The sequence below is a fragment of the Saccostrea cucullata genome, unplaced genomic scaffold (assembly GCF_032062105.1).
Source record: "Saccostrea cucullata isolate Sc308-1 unplaced genomic scaffold, CSIRO_AGI_Scuc_v1 ctg7769, whole genome shotgun sequence".
Lineage (NCBI taxonomy): Eukaryota > Metazoa > Mollusca > Bivalvia > Ostreida > Ostreidae > Saccostrea > Saccostrea cuccullata.
Genome location: NW_026927360.1, coordinates 9,201 through 27,762, shown reverse-complemented (window position 1 = coordinate 27,762; position 18,562 = coordinate 9,201). Strand labels below are relative to the sequence as shown.

The 18,562-nt window shown below is 31.7% G+C and overlaps 1 protein-coding gene across 1 annotated transcript; it reads left to right on the top strand.

The window, feature by feature from the left end:
• Positions 1-2,113: 2,113 nt before the first annotated feature.
• On the top strand, positions 2,114-12,212 carry LOC134274207 (mucin-2-like). The gene is made up of 6 exons (XM_062756458.1): positions 2,114-2,345; positions 2,829-2,993; positions 6,887-7,066; positions 7,772-7,792; positions 11,053-11,142; positions 12,160-12,212. The coding sequence occupies exons 2-6, from the start codon at positions 2,954-2,956 to the stop codon at positions 12,210-12,212; spliced, it is 384 nt and encodes a 127-aa protein (XP_062612442.1). The 5' UTR covers positions 2,114-2,345; positions 2,829-2,953.
• Positions 12,213-18,562: the final 6,350 nt, after the last annotated feature.

The window sequence follows — 18,562 nt, the reverse complement described above, 5'->3', positions numbered from 1 at the left end:
CTTCTCTAGAACCACTGGGCCAGAAAAGCTGAAACTTGTGAGGAAGCATTCTAGGGTGGAGTAGATTCTAAATTGTTCAAATCATGACCCCCAGAGGAAGGGCGGGGCAACAATGGGGAATCAAAGTTTTACATAGAAATATATAGGAAAAATCTTTGAAAATCTCCTTCTCAAGAACCACTGGGCCAGTTAAACTGATACTTATCTGGAAGCATCCTAGGGTAGTGTAGATTCTAAATTGTTCAAATCATGACCCCCAGGGGAAGATCGGGGCCACAATGGGGAATCAAAGTTTTACATAGAAATACTGAGTATATAGGGAAAATCTGAGAAAATCTTCTTCTCAAGAACCACTGGGCCAGAAAAACTGAAACTTATGTGCACATGGAAGAATCATGGGGTAGTGTAGATTTCAAAATGTCTAAATTATGATCAGTGTAGGGTGGGGATGCAATATGTATTACAAGGGGGGAATCTGGTAAAGAACAGAATAGTCAAAGCTTTTCAGGTGAGCGATGTGGCCCATGGGCCTCTTGTTTATGGAAAGACCTTTCATTGAATACCAATACATTTGACCTTCTGACCTTGACCTTAGAGATTTCCGGACGTATGAAAAAACTTTAACCTTTGCAATAACTTTTGAACGGCTCGTGCTTGGGCTTACATACTCCTTAAATGTATCCTTTGTGGAGATCCTTTTATTGGATACCAATCACCTTGACATTTTGACCTTGACCTTACAGATTTCCGGACTTATAAAAAAGTATTTACCTTGGCAATAAATTTTCAAGAATAAGAGCTAGGGCTTTCATACTTCACATATATAATTCTTGTGACAAGACCTTTCATTCAATATCTATAAACTTGACCTTCTGACCTTGATCTTGGAGTTTAATTTACTTTCAAAATCTTTTAACAATGGTCGTAACTTTCGAATGGTAAGGGCTAAGGCTTCCGTACTTCACACGTGTTCTTTGTGGAAATACCTTTCATTGGATACCAGTAATTTTGACCTTCTGACCTTGATCTTGTAGATATCTGTACTATTGAAAAAACTTTAGCCTGGACGTAATTCGGAACAGATGGTAATAGGGCTTTCATGTTTCACAATTGTATTCCAGTTAGGAGACCCTACTTTGGGTACCAATGTTTTAAATTTGTATTGAAGAAAAGTTTAATCTTCACTATGTTGCCATACGGGGGCATCAGTGTTTCACAAACACATCTAGTTTATTCAAATTTTATAGTATCAATATTACTTACTGATATAAAGTAACAAAAATGTTATTTTTATTAAAAGTATTAAACAAATTTGCAATAGATCAATTGATAATTCTAAAATAAGACTCATTCTCAAGTCGAATGTCTGATTTCAAAATCTTCTTATAGCGGTCTGATAGGCCATATTTCAGACTATTTGGGCAAAAAATGTGCGGCTGAATTTCTTTCATATCACATAAAAAGAGAGATTTTGTATCCTAGAACAAAATATCAACGTTTCAGAAAAAGTGAGGAAAATTTTGGACTACGGTAGAAGTACATTTTTCCGCGTGGTATTATTTTTCGCTATGTACGCGGTCACCAATTTTCCGCGGAAATTTGTCCAAGCGTACTTAATATAAATGTAAGGCATATAGAGACAGTCTAAGATATCCGCGTAATTTTCTACCCGCGGATTAAACAGAAATTGAGATTCCGCGGAATTATGACCCCGTGGAAAAAAGTACGTCTACAGTATCTGTTGTGTCCTACCTTAAAAGTTAAACTAATAATATTTTAGGGATCAAATGATTACATTGTATTTTACTGGGAAGGTTCTTAACCATTGCAAATGTAACTTGGCGAAATTACCATAACAAATTGCCCTAGATCTAGAACACAATCGACTTTTACAGTTGACGGGTTACTTTGACATTTAAACCTGTATCATGTGCGGAGATAAAGAATTAAATTGATAGAAGATAAGAAAAGCATTCTAGTGGTCATATATAGGAACATGTATTTAATCGAATTTAATTAATCAGTATATTATTATCCTTTTTTTCATTATGTAAAGTCAGATTACATATTATTGGATTAGACATAGGCATTGCCTTTATACATGTATACACTAAACACACAATAATAGAATCTATCATCTTTTTTTCATCACAATAAAGTATATTTCTCATTGCACATTTTTTTACTAAATAAATATAACTTAAAGCACCTAGTATTTTTTAGCAACATTGAATGCCGTTACACGTTTACACCAGTTCCCCCGAATCTAGGACTAGTCATCTCCTTCCAGTTTATCAACCTTGATTACGAATCAGCTTGTTATGACCACATCATCCTTAAAGAAGGTATTACATGTAAATATCTAAGTTTTGTACTTAAAATCTTTTTATAACCCTGCCGCTCCGATGGAGATGGGGGTATACTGTTTTACCCTTGTATCTCTCACTGTTTATCTCTCCGTAACAAATTTTTGGTCGCAATTTTCTTAGCATTAACACAGTAAAACAGCTCATGGAGAACCCTGCAGTATATGGTGGGATTTATTTTTATATGAATCTGATGTCAACTTCCTATTTATCTATGCATCTAGCAATCACTGATCTTTTGTATATTAACATGTTTATGTTCACATCAGAGCGGGGATATTACTAGTGAGCATTGGCTTACAGACTTCTATAATATACAGGTATATTAAATATAAAACATGTACAATTAGTTTGCTTATGGTCATATACGCCTACCAAGGGACATTGTGTACAACTAACTTCATAAGAAGCTCTTCAATGATTAAAATGTGATACATTTGATGATTGATACATATTTCTTAGGTGACATAAATGGAAACCAAATTGCTAAAATATGTCAGGGCTATCCACTTAGTCGTCCTGTTATATCTCCAAATGAGACCTATAGAACCAAAGAGGCATTGTTTCTTCATTTTGTATCTGACGATATGGTCCTAGCACGTGGGTTTAGAGCTATTGTCAAACAAGGTAAACTTAAAATACACTGATATGTACTTTTTCATTAGGGCTTTACGGAACGCCGGGATTGTCTTATATGAAAATCAAACATGATATGCAGTGTTTTCTTCGTTAAATTCGGTATTATTTTAATTATATGAAGTAGGGTTTACTTTATATCCAGGCACGTAGCACAGTGGGGAGGGGGGGGGGGGGGGGGGCAGGGTAGCCTGGCCACCAACTTTTTTTTCTAAACGATACTTTTAGTATTGGAAATGTTCATTGAAAGGCTGGTTGCCCCCCCCCCCCCCCCGCCACTTTATACTACAGGAAATTGATATCGGGAAAATGTAGTATTTAATGCACAGATTTGGTACTGAAAGAAGTTGGTATAATAAAAAAATTGGCCTCTAACCCAACCCAACCTCCACGTGGCTGATATCATGTGCAACTGCCATTGTAAACAGTAATCTTTCATTATATGATGTAGTTTTTTCATTATATTATGTTATAGAAATTGTATAATCGAACGACAAGTTCCGAAAGATCATACACATGAAGAAGAAAGCATCCCATATAGATCTCATACTGTGTCAACATCATAATGAAATCCAACGGAATGCTATTATGGCCGGATATAATATTAAACGGCCATAATCATAATACGAACAGAAATACTACATATAAAGATGAATATACAAGTGTAATGTATGTAATGAAAGGGGTACATTATATATTGTTGTGTTTACTGTAATGTACATGTATATAATGTTAAACTACCGCATATTATGTTAAGTGCAATTCATCTAATGAGCAAAACACCTCATATAATGAGAGATGCTTCTAATAAAATGACATAACTACATCAAATAATGAAAGATGTACTGTAAAATATGGAACTTGCAACGATATAAAGTAATCAAAGTACTGAAAGTACTGAATCGAGGTGACGTCTTTCAGAAAAATGTGAAATTCACCCCCAAGTAACTGACATACATGTATACAAAAATTTTAATTTAGGCGAAACCCCAATGAAAATCACTGGATAGAAAAAAGTGACCAACACGACAATGCATTTTGTAACTTATTTGATGTATAAAAAGTGAACTAAAGTTATCCTTCAGTATCCGTCACCATAAGAGGAAAATACCTCGCATTTCTCTTCAAATTATATTTTGATTTGTTTCTTGTTATCCAGTAGCTGCGGATCTGTAGCTCGCCGAAAAAAAAAAAAAATCACAGTCCGGAGGGCTACAGTGCCACCCATTGAAAAACTGTTCATTATTGCGCAAATAGAAGTGCGCTGTTTCTATCTCGATTTATTTCTCCGTGTTTTTAAACTGTCATCTCAAAATTATAACCTTGTGTTCCTAACATTTTCTTTCACTGTTTCCGAAAAGAAAACGTTCATTATAATTGTTTTAATAGCTCTCCTGATCCTGAAATTGAGATCATCAAACATATCGTCTATTTATAATGCAATTTTGGTTTGCAAGATAATTCAGTCCAACGCACTTCATGCACATGTCAACTACGAGATTACTTCATGGAGGAGTAAGGAATTTTTTAAAATAAAGCTTTTTTGCGATTGAGGTAAGAATTTGGAAGAACTTATCCAGAACTTAGCACAACTTTTTGTGCGCAATAAATATACAGTTTTTTTTCAATGGATGGCACTGTGGCTCTCCGGTCTGTCAAAATATTTTTTTGAAGAGATACAGATTCGCAGCTAGTTACACAGTAGTAAGGATGAACATTATATTTAATGATATTAACAAAAAAGTGGAGACACCGGGCTTACATAAAACACTAAATAGAATAAGTATCCTGCAGATATCATTTTGTCCAATGTATCCTAACTCTGTCACCAGGGTTCTCTACAATATGCCTACGTATCAAAGAACCCCCCTTAGATAAACTTTTCATGAACTTTGTATGAAAAAGAAAATAATGTATGTGTCATATATTTTTGAAATTGCAGCATGAAGGCTCTGGGGCCGTAAAACTTAGATGAGCTCACTCTTGATCTCAGTCTCACTTTTCTAAAACTACATGTACAAGTAATTTTTTATAAGTATTAGTGAAACTAGATCAAAAATGCTCCGAGCAATGAAACAACATTTATCATTGATGCAGCTAGCATTTAATACAATCAAAAAACCTCTCTTTAGTATTTTATTTTTGCCAAGAGCAGGCCCAGTTTGACATTGTAAAGAAAGGTACAATGTATAAATTCTGCATTTTAAAATTTGACTTTCCAAATAGTAGATTAGGGGATTAATGATTTTACTTTAGTGATTGAATTCGCCCATCAAATCAAAATCTGTATTATTAGCTTTCAGATTTAAAATATAACTATCAAATTAAAATACTTAGCATTAGGTATAGTTAAAAAAATATATTATTTCAAATTTTCCAGTTTCAAGGCATTTCAATGTCTACAGCTTGAAAACAAATTATTCGCTATTACATTGTATCAATCAAAAGTTTTTACATCCTCTTCATTTTCAAATTCCTTATAATAACTTTCTTTTTGTGAATTCTTAAAATTATAAAAGATAGAAACCACATTATGATAACTATATAGCAAGTAAAAAGTATTATGTAAACTAGATTAATAGCTCTAAAATTTACATGCATGTCTCTATTTATAGCATGATTCATTCATTTTAACAATAGAAATGATCTACCTTCGGTATGACATCGATAGATGTTTAGCTGTGTTAACGTTGCGTCTTGTTGTGTATCACTTGTAACAATGTAATTTTTCATATTCGGAATCCTAAATTCTAGAGGAGTTCCGACCGAGTATTCGATGAAGTGGTCATTACTCATTAGCATGCAGCGAAATGGGTATACAGGTGCCCTGCTGTCGTTCACCTTTTTCAACAGTGATAGCACCAAAGCAAACAGATTTATATGATCGGGACGATATTTTTACGTTCTAAACAGATTTCTTTTAATGAATTAGGAAAAACAGAAGGGTAAAAATAACTTAGCTTTTGTGATAATTTACTGTGAAGTGCGAAAACACCTTCGCTTTTGTAATAATTTATGGTGAATTTTGGAGCTCGATAGGGACTGTTGCGCATCCGACGCCTCTACGTTAACCCCAAATTTATTTAATTGCACGTTTCAATTCAAGCAGAACGCTTCCTTCTGTTTTGTTTCAGTGTATACTGTTCGATCGACGTTCAATACACATACATGTAGGTCACGATCCCTACTGCAGCCAGTTGTTTACACTTTGCCCTCGCTAAAAGAGTTCAGAGCGTGGGGATACTTCATATTTTATTCCCACCCAGGAACTTGTATTTAGTATTTGTAAATCCATAAAAACACTACGTACTGCTTGGAAATTAAATTGAATACATTGTAGATCTTGTTTTGTGACTGAAATTCTTATTTTAATACATGTAAAATCAAGGGACTGTATTTCTTAGAGAAATGATAAAAATTAACGCTTTAATATTTCCAGTTAATCTTGCAAGTGCTATTGTTTACATATTAGCAACCTATCTTTAATTTGATCCTTGCCTTCTAAGGTATCAAATTTAACAACAAGATTACTGATCTGTCCCAAAGAGCGAAGATCAATAAGAAAATGAAAATGGTAGTGATCACAGGGGTCCGCCATTAAGCTATAGAGCAGCAATTGAGGCTGACTTACGTCACCTCGAAAAATTACTTCATTCAATTAAAATAGTACCGGATATAATAAAGGAAAAATGGCACTTAATGTTAATTGTTTAATCCTCATATGAGACAATTTCGGCGTTCCATAGGCGTTCATAAATTTTCTGTATTTTGTAAAAGGTTAAAAAATTATTAACTCTTATACAAGATAAATATCCATTCCTGTTTCTTCATCAATGGTTATTAAAAACTGCTTTTCTGATCAAAAATACTTAAATTCGAAACAGATCCAATATCGGTAAACACGGAGAGCACCACAGCAGTGGCAAATGAGTCAACAACAAAGAAAAATACCACTCATAATAATAACTCACCATTGACTATGGTAACGGAAAGCAACACGCTATCAACATTACCATCAACGACAGAGATCACGACACAAACTTCACCTACTACTACGTCTAAAGGTAATATACTGTGCTGTACTATGATTGCTCTAAGTATTTGCTTTGTTCTATTGTACAGTTATTAACTAGTTTTTCTTACAAATAAAAGCTACGTTGAACGGCATCAATGTACATGAAGATACCTTGCAATAGGCACTTTCACATTTTAAATGAAATTGGGATCCAGGACTTTTAACTTAAAGCTATATTTTGATAATTATATCATCGGGTCTTTTTGACCCTCTGATATATATTTATAACAAATTAAATGTAATAATAATTTCAATAATTTATTCTTTTTATTAGAAATATTTTATTTCCATTTGGCATCTCAAAGAACTTTCCTTAGTTAATCTTTCTTTATATTTTGTAAGATTGATTTTACACTTATTTTATCCCCAAGCTTAAAAGCTAGGAAGTTCGGCAAATATTCACACACTTTTAGGCAAGGCGAAATTCCATTTTATTTACCAATAGATAACTTATACGCAATTCAATTAAGTGATTCTTTTGATGTCCACTTTACTCAATTAGTGTCATGTCATCGGATTATACTCTTTTAAGTTCGAGAGGAAAATTGGGTATATGCATCTTTGTTTACCTTAATTGTTTTTATAATTATCCCTCTGGGGAGCCCTACCTTGACCAGGCCGATTTTTGTTTCGAGTACCCAGCGCGTCACTTCTTGCTGGAAACTCATCAAAAAACGACGTAAACTTTATTCAGAGCCTTGGTCATCTTTTTCAGGTAGGAAAGTATTTTGTATATTCCTATATGTATATATTTGTTTCATTTTTCCAATACTTGTTTGATATCTTGATGTTCTATGCATTTATTTTGTGTTCACCAATTCTGACAATTATTTATAAGACAAAATTGTGCATAAAACTACTTTTCCGTTTGATCAATGCGCACTGTCTTAATCATTTACCTAATAGGACATTTGTATTAATTCATTCATTAATTGGGCCTGACTTTCATTCACATCGATTCAATGATTCCTATTTCAAAATTATTTAGTTCATTCTATTTTACATCTTTTTAAAAAAAATTGTTAACTTTGTGACTTTACTTTCCAGAAAAAACATGTGTAATAATAATACTTTATTTAGAGAAGGTAACCCGATTAGTGCGAGCACTAGTCTTCCTCGGGGCCTTCTTTAAAACACATATACAATGCATATATACAAAAAATAGAATTACAATTATGAGACAATAAAAATCAAGTGTATGTTACAAGGTAATAAAACATCAACATTTCAATATATAGAGAGAGAAGAACAAAAAATCATATAGAATCATTGCGTTTCATCAGCAGAAAATTTTCAACATTTCTTTTAAATATTGCCAGGGATTGGGACTTCCTGATATTAATTGGTAACTCATTCCAGATAATAACCCCTGAATATTGTAAAGAATTTTAAAATAAGTTAGTTTTAAATTTTGGTAATCTAAGTACTGAATTTGTTTCTGAGCGTAACGTGTATGATCCAGAACTTTGAAATTCAAAAAGATTATGCATATAATCGGGAGACATACCATTAAATATTTTGAACATTAGAATGCTTTTCTGTAAATATAAAAGTTCATAAACAGTTAGCCAACCTAAAGTATTAAATAAAGGCATTGAAGGTGTATCAAATTTTTCATTTAAAATAATCCTAGCTGCTCGTTTTTGTAATCTGTAGATTCTATCAATATGCGTTTGAGGACAATTGCCCCAAATGGATAGACAATATAAAACTGATGGTAGAATAAAAGCATTATAAAATAGCTTTCTAGTATGCATTGGAAGAAACCTTCGCATTTTTGGCTTTAAATCTACAAAGTATCAGTCCAGAACTTATTATATGATACAGTAATACTCTTAGGCATTTTAAATAATTCATATTGTTACTTTTTATTTCATAATTATTCTTATGCATTTTGATTAAGAAAAATATCATTATTTCGCTTTTTAATGGCTTTCTCGCATTCCGGAAAATTGTCACGTGACCAGTTTAGAGTCTATACTAATTGTTTACAGCTCCGACAAAGTTGAGAATGCACACCAAAGAATGTTTTCTTGAGAATATGTATCTTATTCATTATTCAAAACAATTACTGTATGTATAACACTTTTCGATCATTCAAACAATTGCATTTTTATACTTTTGTATCAATCAGAATATTTTCTACATTGTTTGATCACATATTCAAGGTATTATATGTGCACTAATGTCCTTGATTATAGGGACCTCATGTATTTCTATACACACGTATGATGACTATATTTTGAATGTTTTTAATTCCATCCAATGCTTAAAATTCAAGGTTCAAACATTTTATATACTGATTCAAAATTAATCTTATGCAACTTTTGTTTCATTTGTCCATTGTTATTGATCATTTGAAATAATTTATAAATTGTCATTTATCTTGGAATATCAAACATCCTATTGTCTTCATAATAGTGTACCTCATCAAGGTCAAGCGAGTTCTCCACTTTAGCTAATTTTCCCCACCTTTGTAGATTATTTGTAGAATATTTTGTTCATTTATTTTCATAAGATATTATGTGCACATGTGAATCATTGCTTTTATATAATGTGGTCACTAAACATCTTAACTCTAAGGTATATGTTGCATAGTGTTTTCCGAGTGCAAAGTCTCATTGTTTTTAATTATTACTTATGTTTTATATGTCCCATTATGTCTTGAATTTTTGCTGGAAACTCATCAATAAACGACGTAAACTTTATTCAGAGCCTTGGTCATCTTTTTCAGAGTTATCACCCATGACAACAAAAAAATCTTGGTGATAATTATGGGGAACCTGTTTCATTACAAAACTTTAAAATACGATTTAAAAAAAATAGAGATCTTATCAAAGTGATAAATAATCACAGTCACTGTGATAATATGGATCCATTTTTTTCTAGTTCAATCACATATCTTGGTAGCTTTTTGGTCTTATATTTCTAAAAGATACCATGCGGTCAGCTACAGCTAAATCCAGCATTGTATTAACAACAAGTGAATCAACTAGAGCAAAGCTCGTTGCAAAGCAACGAGTAGGTCTTCCGTCCTGTTTGACCGGAAGTAGCTTTCATTTTCACAAAAATTTGAAATAACGCCCAAATATGCTTTGAATCCTCTAAAGCTATTTTAATTAATGCAAAAATAAGCCAGTTTTTGCTACTTCCGGTTTGACCGGAAATGACGACGACGCACGGAAAATTAATTTTTAAGCTCCCAGAGACATATGTTATCCCAAACTTGTCAAAAACAGCAAAAATACGCGTTTTCCGACTACTTCCTGTTTGGCCGGAAGTGACGACGCTGGACGTATTTTGACGACTCCATTAGATTAAGCTTGACATTTTCAACAACTTTGCTTCTTTAATGTATAACAAATTCTCAATACTTTTTGAGATATCTGGAAAAAACTTTTGGCCCCTCTAAATCCCTTAATTTAGGGATCAGCCCTTTTTTCGACATATCATTTGAAAGATCTAATTCTGCACAAATTGTGCTCTATATATTTTAACAAAATATTTTTAGTTTAGAAGATAAAAAGCAAAATATGAGTAATTTTTGGTTCTTTTAAGCGTTCTAATTTTTGACCCCTATTTAGCGCCATTTTGAATAGAGAAATCGAAAAACAAAAACCGATGTGCACAACTTCAATCCTTCAATTATCTAAAATCAGTAGAATTTATGCTCCAGCTTTAGCCGTCTTTGAGCCTTTGTCTGGAAACGAAAGCCTATAAATTTTCGTTTAAAGGGAAATAACTCAATACCGGAAGTGACTTTTTGAAATTTTATTCAGCATTCTGATAGAGTTTTTAAACGTCTATAACCTCTTAAAATTTGAGCGAAATCCGTTGAGAAATGAGTGAGATATGAGGCCTCAAAGTTGCGGTCTAGGAAGTAGAAGAAAAAAAAAAGAATAATAATCTTTACCAAAATCTCAAAAGCCACCGTAACGAGAGTAATAACAGCTAATAACTCTCCATTGACTACAGTAAAGGAAAGCAACACACGATCAACATTACCGGTATTACCATCAACGAAAGATATCACAACACGAACTTCATCTACTACTACGTCTAATGGTAATATACTGTACTGTATAATTATTGTTTTAATTATTTACTTATTTTATATATATATATATATATATATATATATATATATATATATATATATATATATATATATATATATATATATATATACAGCACTAAAAATGACCAACGACACGAACAATAAAAATTGTCAAATTTTCGGGACGCCCTGTCCCTTCCTCAGGACAAAGTAAAAAGTTAAAAAGTCATATTAAGAACAAGAACAAAGAAAAAAGAGAAACAAAAACAACTATATATTTACATACTTAGCTACATGTTGAATTGGAGATTTTTAAGAACACTATTAAAGAAAGAAATCCGGACGGTTATGAAATACGTCCGTTCTATCGGGTAAAGTGCGATTCACATAATTGAACGAATTAATTATGCTAATTAATTACGACAATCAGTAAATCGTACATTGTTTCATTCTCTCAAAATAGTGTTACTATTCTTGATAAAGAATAATCAAAGAAAAATAATATAGCATGGATATAATATCATATGAATTATGATCTATTATAAATTTTGAAATGTTTTAAGACTAATTATGGGAAAAAAATAATTAACAAAGGCGTAAGCAATACAAGATGTAGTTATATTTCAAGAGTGACTAAACTAAACGAAAAAAAAAGGAGTAGATCGAATTTCACGAGTGGCTAAATTAAGAAAATATCAAATATGCATGCAAATTTTGAAAGATATGGAGCTGAATTTCAATTATCATAGTAACCAAATCAAGAATCCTGAATTATGTAAAATGCATATCAATGAAAAATAGAAGATTTGACATTTAAGAGTGGCTTATTCGCGAGAATTGGAACATATTGATGTGCACTGAAAATGTCAAATTATCTGTCAATTTAAGAAAATTGTGAAAATAATTGATGTGCATATTAATTTATTTTTTGCTCTTTGTAAGTTATAATTCCCTACTTGTAATACTGTTGAAGATTGGTTTTTCTTAGTTAAAGATATTTGTGTGAACATCTTTTTTTCTATCAGAGTACATTACACACATAACACAAATATGGATCAGAGACCTCAACCCATTTTAACATTATATATTCAATACCATCAAGTTGCCTGATCTGGAGTCTCGAAGTAAGGACTGGTCCTTCGGATAAGGCCGTATAAATCGAGGTCCCGTGTCGCAGTAGGTCTAGCACAAAAAGGTCCCTAACTGCTCAATGGCCGTAAAGTATAGTGCAAAATTTGCAGCTCTCCACTGGCAAGCGGTGGCATCTAGTCATTCGAGTAAATATTCTCGAGAAGGATGTTTAACAACATACAAACAATACAATCAACTCGTAGCAGTTCTTTCAGTACTTTGATAATGTGAATGAGGTCACTTACAAATAAAAGCTACGTTGGACGGTATCAATGTGCATGAACATACATTTCAATTGGCATTTTCACAATTTAGCGGAAATAGTGACCAAGGACCTTTAAAGGGACATTAGACAAAGTTTCAGTTAAAAAAAATCAAATTTATTTTATGTTTTTACAAATACTTTACAAAGTTCTTTCTCATGATCATCATAAATTTGAACTTCCGTTGGTAAGATACAAGACAGATTCAGAGCTCCAAACCTTTGTTATGTAAACAGGGTCCGTGTCATGTTTTGTTTACATAGATTAATATACTAATATATGTTCGTTCAGAGCAGATAATTTCAATAAAAATGCTAATTTTAAATACATGTATGCCATGAAGGGTTTATAATGAACTCTCCACATTTATTCTGCACAGCAGATGGATTATGGGACAAATGTACCGATAACATCTGCGTACATAGCTCTTGTAAGTGAATACAGATGTGTGTTTTCTTCTTGTAATTACTTTTTATGGCTTGTTCTATAATTATATATTATATGTTTTGCCAAAAGCCGAATCTGCATAAAACTATCAATATTCGAGATTTTGCCATTTGACATACAAATAAAATAATTTCACTATATTTTCACTAAATTTAATAAATTAACCTTATACCTGTATTAAAAGTACTAACAAAAATCTACCAAAAAAAAAAACAAACTTAAATTTCATATGCAGAGCAACAAATTTTACTAATTTAAGGTACAACTAAATTATGCCATGTATGTTTTTTATGCAGCAAGCACATCTGGAAGTGAGGATAAAACAATGGCGTACATAGGAATGTTGGTTGCAGGCATTGTCATCATCGCCATTGTAATAATTGCAACTGTTTGTTTCTTGTACCGCAGAAAACCACAAGTTATTGGGTAAGGTTATACTGGTTTAAGGATGTGCTATAAAATGCTTAAGTTCACACTTTTATGTGGCCCGGACAATTATAATACTGTTATAATTTATTTTTACCCTCTTTGATTGCAATTTATCACAAACTCTGTTTAAGAAAAACAGAAGCTTAATTAAACATGATTTATAATTATTGTTTACTTAAATGCAAATATAACCTTTTAAAGAGATATTTCTATTACAGACAAGAATACCAAATTGCCCCCGCAGCTCGGAATAATATCTATGCAACATTTAAAAATGGCGGACATGCCAGATAGCAGGGATTTACCAAAGAGACCAGTTTTTGGTGTATACTGCTCGATTGACGACGCCTGCGCTACAGAATACGATGAACCACTGAAAGATACCTACCTGAACCCTCTCACATATTGAAAATATTCCATTATAATAAAACGTTTATTTACTGATTCTCTATATCTACATTGTTGTTCCCAAAGAATGTTGTTGCAATACATTTGTTACATCTATATAATGTTGACAGCCAATGTCGTAGCTGGTGTGGTTTTATAGTCTAATTGACACTTCAAAGACATAATAACCATATTGCTTACCAACCATGGTTGTACTTTTCTAATCAATATTTTAAAGAAAAAGCCATCAATGCCTTAAAAACAGAAGAAATTCTGGGGGGGGGATCAAACTGCTTAGTGAATAGTGCAAAGATTTTAACTTATAAAATGTCTTTTTTTATTCGTGTCGTCTTGTCGTATCATATCAAAGTGCTTTACAACTTTTGTAAATTAAAATTGTAATACAAAGTGTGTCGCTGTTTGTTGAATTTTTAAAGAAATGACAAACCTGTTCCTATTGCCTTCAACTCGACATGTAAATATATCTACGACGTATTTTTTTTCAACAATTATTATAAATTAACAATAGTTAATCAATAATCCCATCTCTGATGTTTTGGTGGTCCGTGTGTGATCTGACTCTATTTTGTATATTGTTATTAAATTTTTGATCTTGAATACTGACCGTTACCCCTCTGTATTCTACGTTTCAGTTACGTTACTTTTCTATATGAAATTTAAGAAAAAAAAAATCCTTGTCGATGTTGTCCTTTTAACATAATTCATTGATGACTTTCCCTGTTCGTTGATTCCAATTTCGTTTCTGTTAAACAAAAAAGATTGCAAGATGGATCCTTTAGAAAAATACATGTAACTACACGTTTATGGTCCACAATAAAACTTGAATCACTTATTTTATTCTGTATTGGGTGAGTACTGGTGACATGTTTATAAAAGAGCTTGTAAAAGAATTATTTTTTTTATGTACAATAATAATTTATTTTTAAAAAATAGAAAATACATTCAAAACTGTATAAAATTCCATTTAATTAAATTTAAAAAGTTTCAAATGGTCGTTTATTATGCACAACAACAAAGTTGTTAGTCATTTCTTTTTAAAAGACGTCGTAAGAATTCGATCAGTTCATCAGGAATAGCTTCCCTAGAATGAATAAATATCTGTAGAATGATATATAATTTTGATAAAATTATATAAATAATTCAACAATGGATATGGCTGTTGTTGTACTAATTTCAGATAATAATGAATTTGCAGATGTTTTAATTCATATGAGCTTCTACGTACTCGTTTGTACATGAGCATGTAAATAGTTTTTAATTTTTGATAGGATATTGCCTCAATGGTGTGAATTTACCATTATTTATGTAAATGTTGAAATTCTTATCTTAAGGTTAAACTATGAAGTTTTTTTTGCATCATTTAAAACTGAAGATTTAATCTTTTTTCTCTAAGTTACGAAAAATTTATTTAGATATTCTCTTTAAAATTTATGAGGTTATTTTGGGAGAGCTTAATCTCATTACACTGTAATACTCTAAACTACATAACCATTGAAAGACAAGTTTACTCAGTATTAACCAAAAATAGGTTTATTAAATAGAAAAGTATAATGACCAGTTTGTTTGAGATTGCTAAAAATCTATAGTAAAAATGTTATCAATGATATAAAAAAAGACGCATCTATTGAAAAGATACCCCAGTCTGTTTTAGAATAAACAGATGTATTTTTTTTAATAGCTGCTCTTGTTTCTCGGGGTGAAACATGACCTACATGTACTTCGCAGGTTCTTCATTAAAATTCAAGGGTATTTACAGATAATTTATATGGCAGCCATTGTTCCGCTGACATTGATCTTGGCGATAAAACAGGGTTTTCAACACTAGCAAATACATTTAATTACTTCTCATACATCTTTGAATTAGAAGCTTTGCAAATATCGATTAAACTTAATAATTAATTATAATTAATAATAATTTACAATATTAAATTTTTTTACTGGTTTAATTGTTGATTTAATTATAACAACTTTTAATTATGTTTTACTTGATGATATCTTTAATAAATATTGAGTAATTCCCTTAAAAATTCGTTTATGATTTACGGACATTTCCTTACTTTTTTATGCATATATAAAAAGATGTCTAGTTGACGTTTTTAACATTAGATCTTTTAAATTATTTTAACATACATGTAAATTATCATTTTAATTTCAAATATCTATACTTGCAAATATTTTTCCTTGTATATCACTATTTTCGAAAGGCGTATTTATATCAAAAGCAATCTATGTAATTTCATAAGGACGTCATCACATGACCAACACATTCAATTTATACGGCTAAGGTTCGACAAAAATGTATCATTTTATGGCTTAAAGCTAAAGTACCTTACTATTTGTAAAACAAAATTAGCCGCAAATGCTAAAGTATGTAATAAGGTATTTTTACACTTTTTATCGGTTGATTATATGATTAATTCCCTTTCAGATTTGCATAGACTTCGAAGCTTTATCATAAATTTAATCCAATGCAGACCCGTATTTACATCACGATGATTATTTTCTAAAAATCGTACTTTATTTCTTAATCATTTCTATACTAATCCCAATTGCAAGTAAATCTTCATTTAAATAAAATCACCCCTGAAATTTTTAAAGTCTGGATTCAAACTGTATTCAGCTGCTTGTTTTTTGTGTGTGGTTTTTTTTTTGTTTGCCAGAAAATACTCTTTATGATTAAAAATTCATAATGTATTTGAACTAAATATATGAATAGTAAAATGACTGCAATAGAATTAGGATTTAATGCTGTACATGTATTCTAAAGAATGAAGAAGTATATAGATTTAAACATAAAGATAGAAAATTGATCGATCTTAACATTACGTTGGTCTAGGAGGTTTTGACAGATTTCTTCTTTATTAATTTTCATCAATGCGTTCAATTCAATGTTTTTTGCATTAGATGTTAAATACCATCTCGATTACTTCATTTTAACGAAACTATTTAAACTTTTTAATTTATATTTTTGAGCTGAGGACATTGTGTTCAAACTTTATCATGAATTTAATTCGTGTTTTCGTTAAAGAGTTTATTAAAATCCATCTCCTTATCAAGTCTTTCAACAGAAGGTCAAAACCGATATTTTTACTGATGATTTAGGGAAAACTAGATTAGACTTGTTGTCTGGTAGATACTGATTGAAATCTTCCGGGATTTTGCATACGTGACATAGGGAGAACTAACCCGAATCATTCTAAGAAAGTTGAAAAAAGCACTTCCTTGTCGGATCTTTCAATTTTAGATAATTTTTTTCTAATGGTTTATCCAAACTTGAATCATACTTGAGGTCTTGTATGAGATTTCCATCGTTTTCTTCGATGAACTTCGGAAAAACGAATTTAGGTATATTTCGCGCAATCGTTCGTAGAATCCTGAAAAATTACTGTAAATTAATGTAATGGATGGAAAATCGTTATCATTTTGTTGCACTCAAGCAGAATATATCATCGAATTTTGCTTTAGCCAAATCCAGTCATCAAAGTTTGCCAATACTCACGAGAGGTCTTTATCCCTAGGACATACGTTAATGCTAGCGTCTGTACTCGAAAAGCTGGAAAAATGGATCGAGGAAAGCAAAAATAAGAATGTTAACAAAGCTAGTTTGTTTAAGTGCCTGCAGGATAATGCAAGGAAAAATTTTCTTACAAGATCATCATTGGTTCGCTGGTTTGGAACATATGATCATAAATCGTCGGGTAAGTCAACTTTACACAGTATTTTGAAGAGGGATTCTTGTCATATTTATTGTATTCAAACGTTGACAAAATTTGCTCAAATTAATAATAAATTCATAAAGACAATATCACTGAGTAATTGTATCATCTGGTCCGGGGGTCATAAAAATTAAACGAGCTCACTTTTGATCTCAGTCTCACTTTTCCACTATATATTTCTTTGCCAAAAGTGAGACTGAGATTAAAAGTTAGCTACTATAAGTTTTAGGGCCCGCAGGCCTGGACTGAATTTGAAAGTTTTAGTTTCGTAGCAAGGTCATCTTAACATCATTTTCTTTTTCCATCACATAAAGAATAAAAAAATACAATTGTCAATTAGGTGATACCTACATCTGTACATCATTCTATTTCAAAAAGATGAAATCTTTTTACACTGTATCTTCACATAAAAAACAATTAATTTATCAAACAAGCATTTTGAGAGTATTGTATAAGCATGTCCCCTACCGGGTCCCACTTTTCTTTTAGATGTCATTTCATATTATGCAAAAAATAACCAAGTTACAACTGCTTAATTTTTAGGCTATGAATGGCTTTAACCTAATAAAATAATCCACATAAAGACGACAATTCAACTCAATTTCAATGTCTTTTTCTCGCCTCTACTTCATATTTAAAATGTTGACGATCGGAATTTAGCACAGCACCAACCCGATCTTATGTAATGTTCCATTATGAAAAATTAAAATGCCATAATTCTGACAGAAATCAATGAAACGAAACGTAATTTAAACTTGATCTGTAACTCATCAAGATACACTTACATACAAAAATCCAGCTCAATATCTGCAAGCGTTTAGGAAAAAAAGTGCAGAAAACCGAGTAGGACAGACTGACAGACAGCTGGGTACCGCTAGACGGACAGACAGACAGCCAGACTGACGGAAGGACAGACGCAGAGAAAACCTATAGTCGCTTCCAGTTTCACCGGTGGGGACTGATAAGGCCTTTAATTGCATGGAAGTACTAAATTAAGTAAATAAACTAAATATCACTTGGTTTTTCATACAAAT

Bases quoted from the DNA above. Each gene is read 5' to 3' on its own strand.
- LOC134274207 (XM_062756458.1), top strand. From the start codon at position 2,954: ATGGTCCTAGCACGTGGGTTTAGAGCTATTGTCAAACAAG. The intron at 7,067-7,771 runs GTAATATACTGT...AACTTTATTCAG, and splicing joins ACCTACTACTACGTCTAAAG to AGCCTTGGTCATCTTTTTCA. The intron at 11,143-12,159 runs GTAATATACTGT...TTTTTCTATCAG, and splicing joins ATCTACTACTACGTCTAATG to AGTACATTACACACATAACA.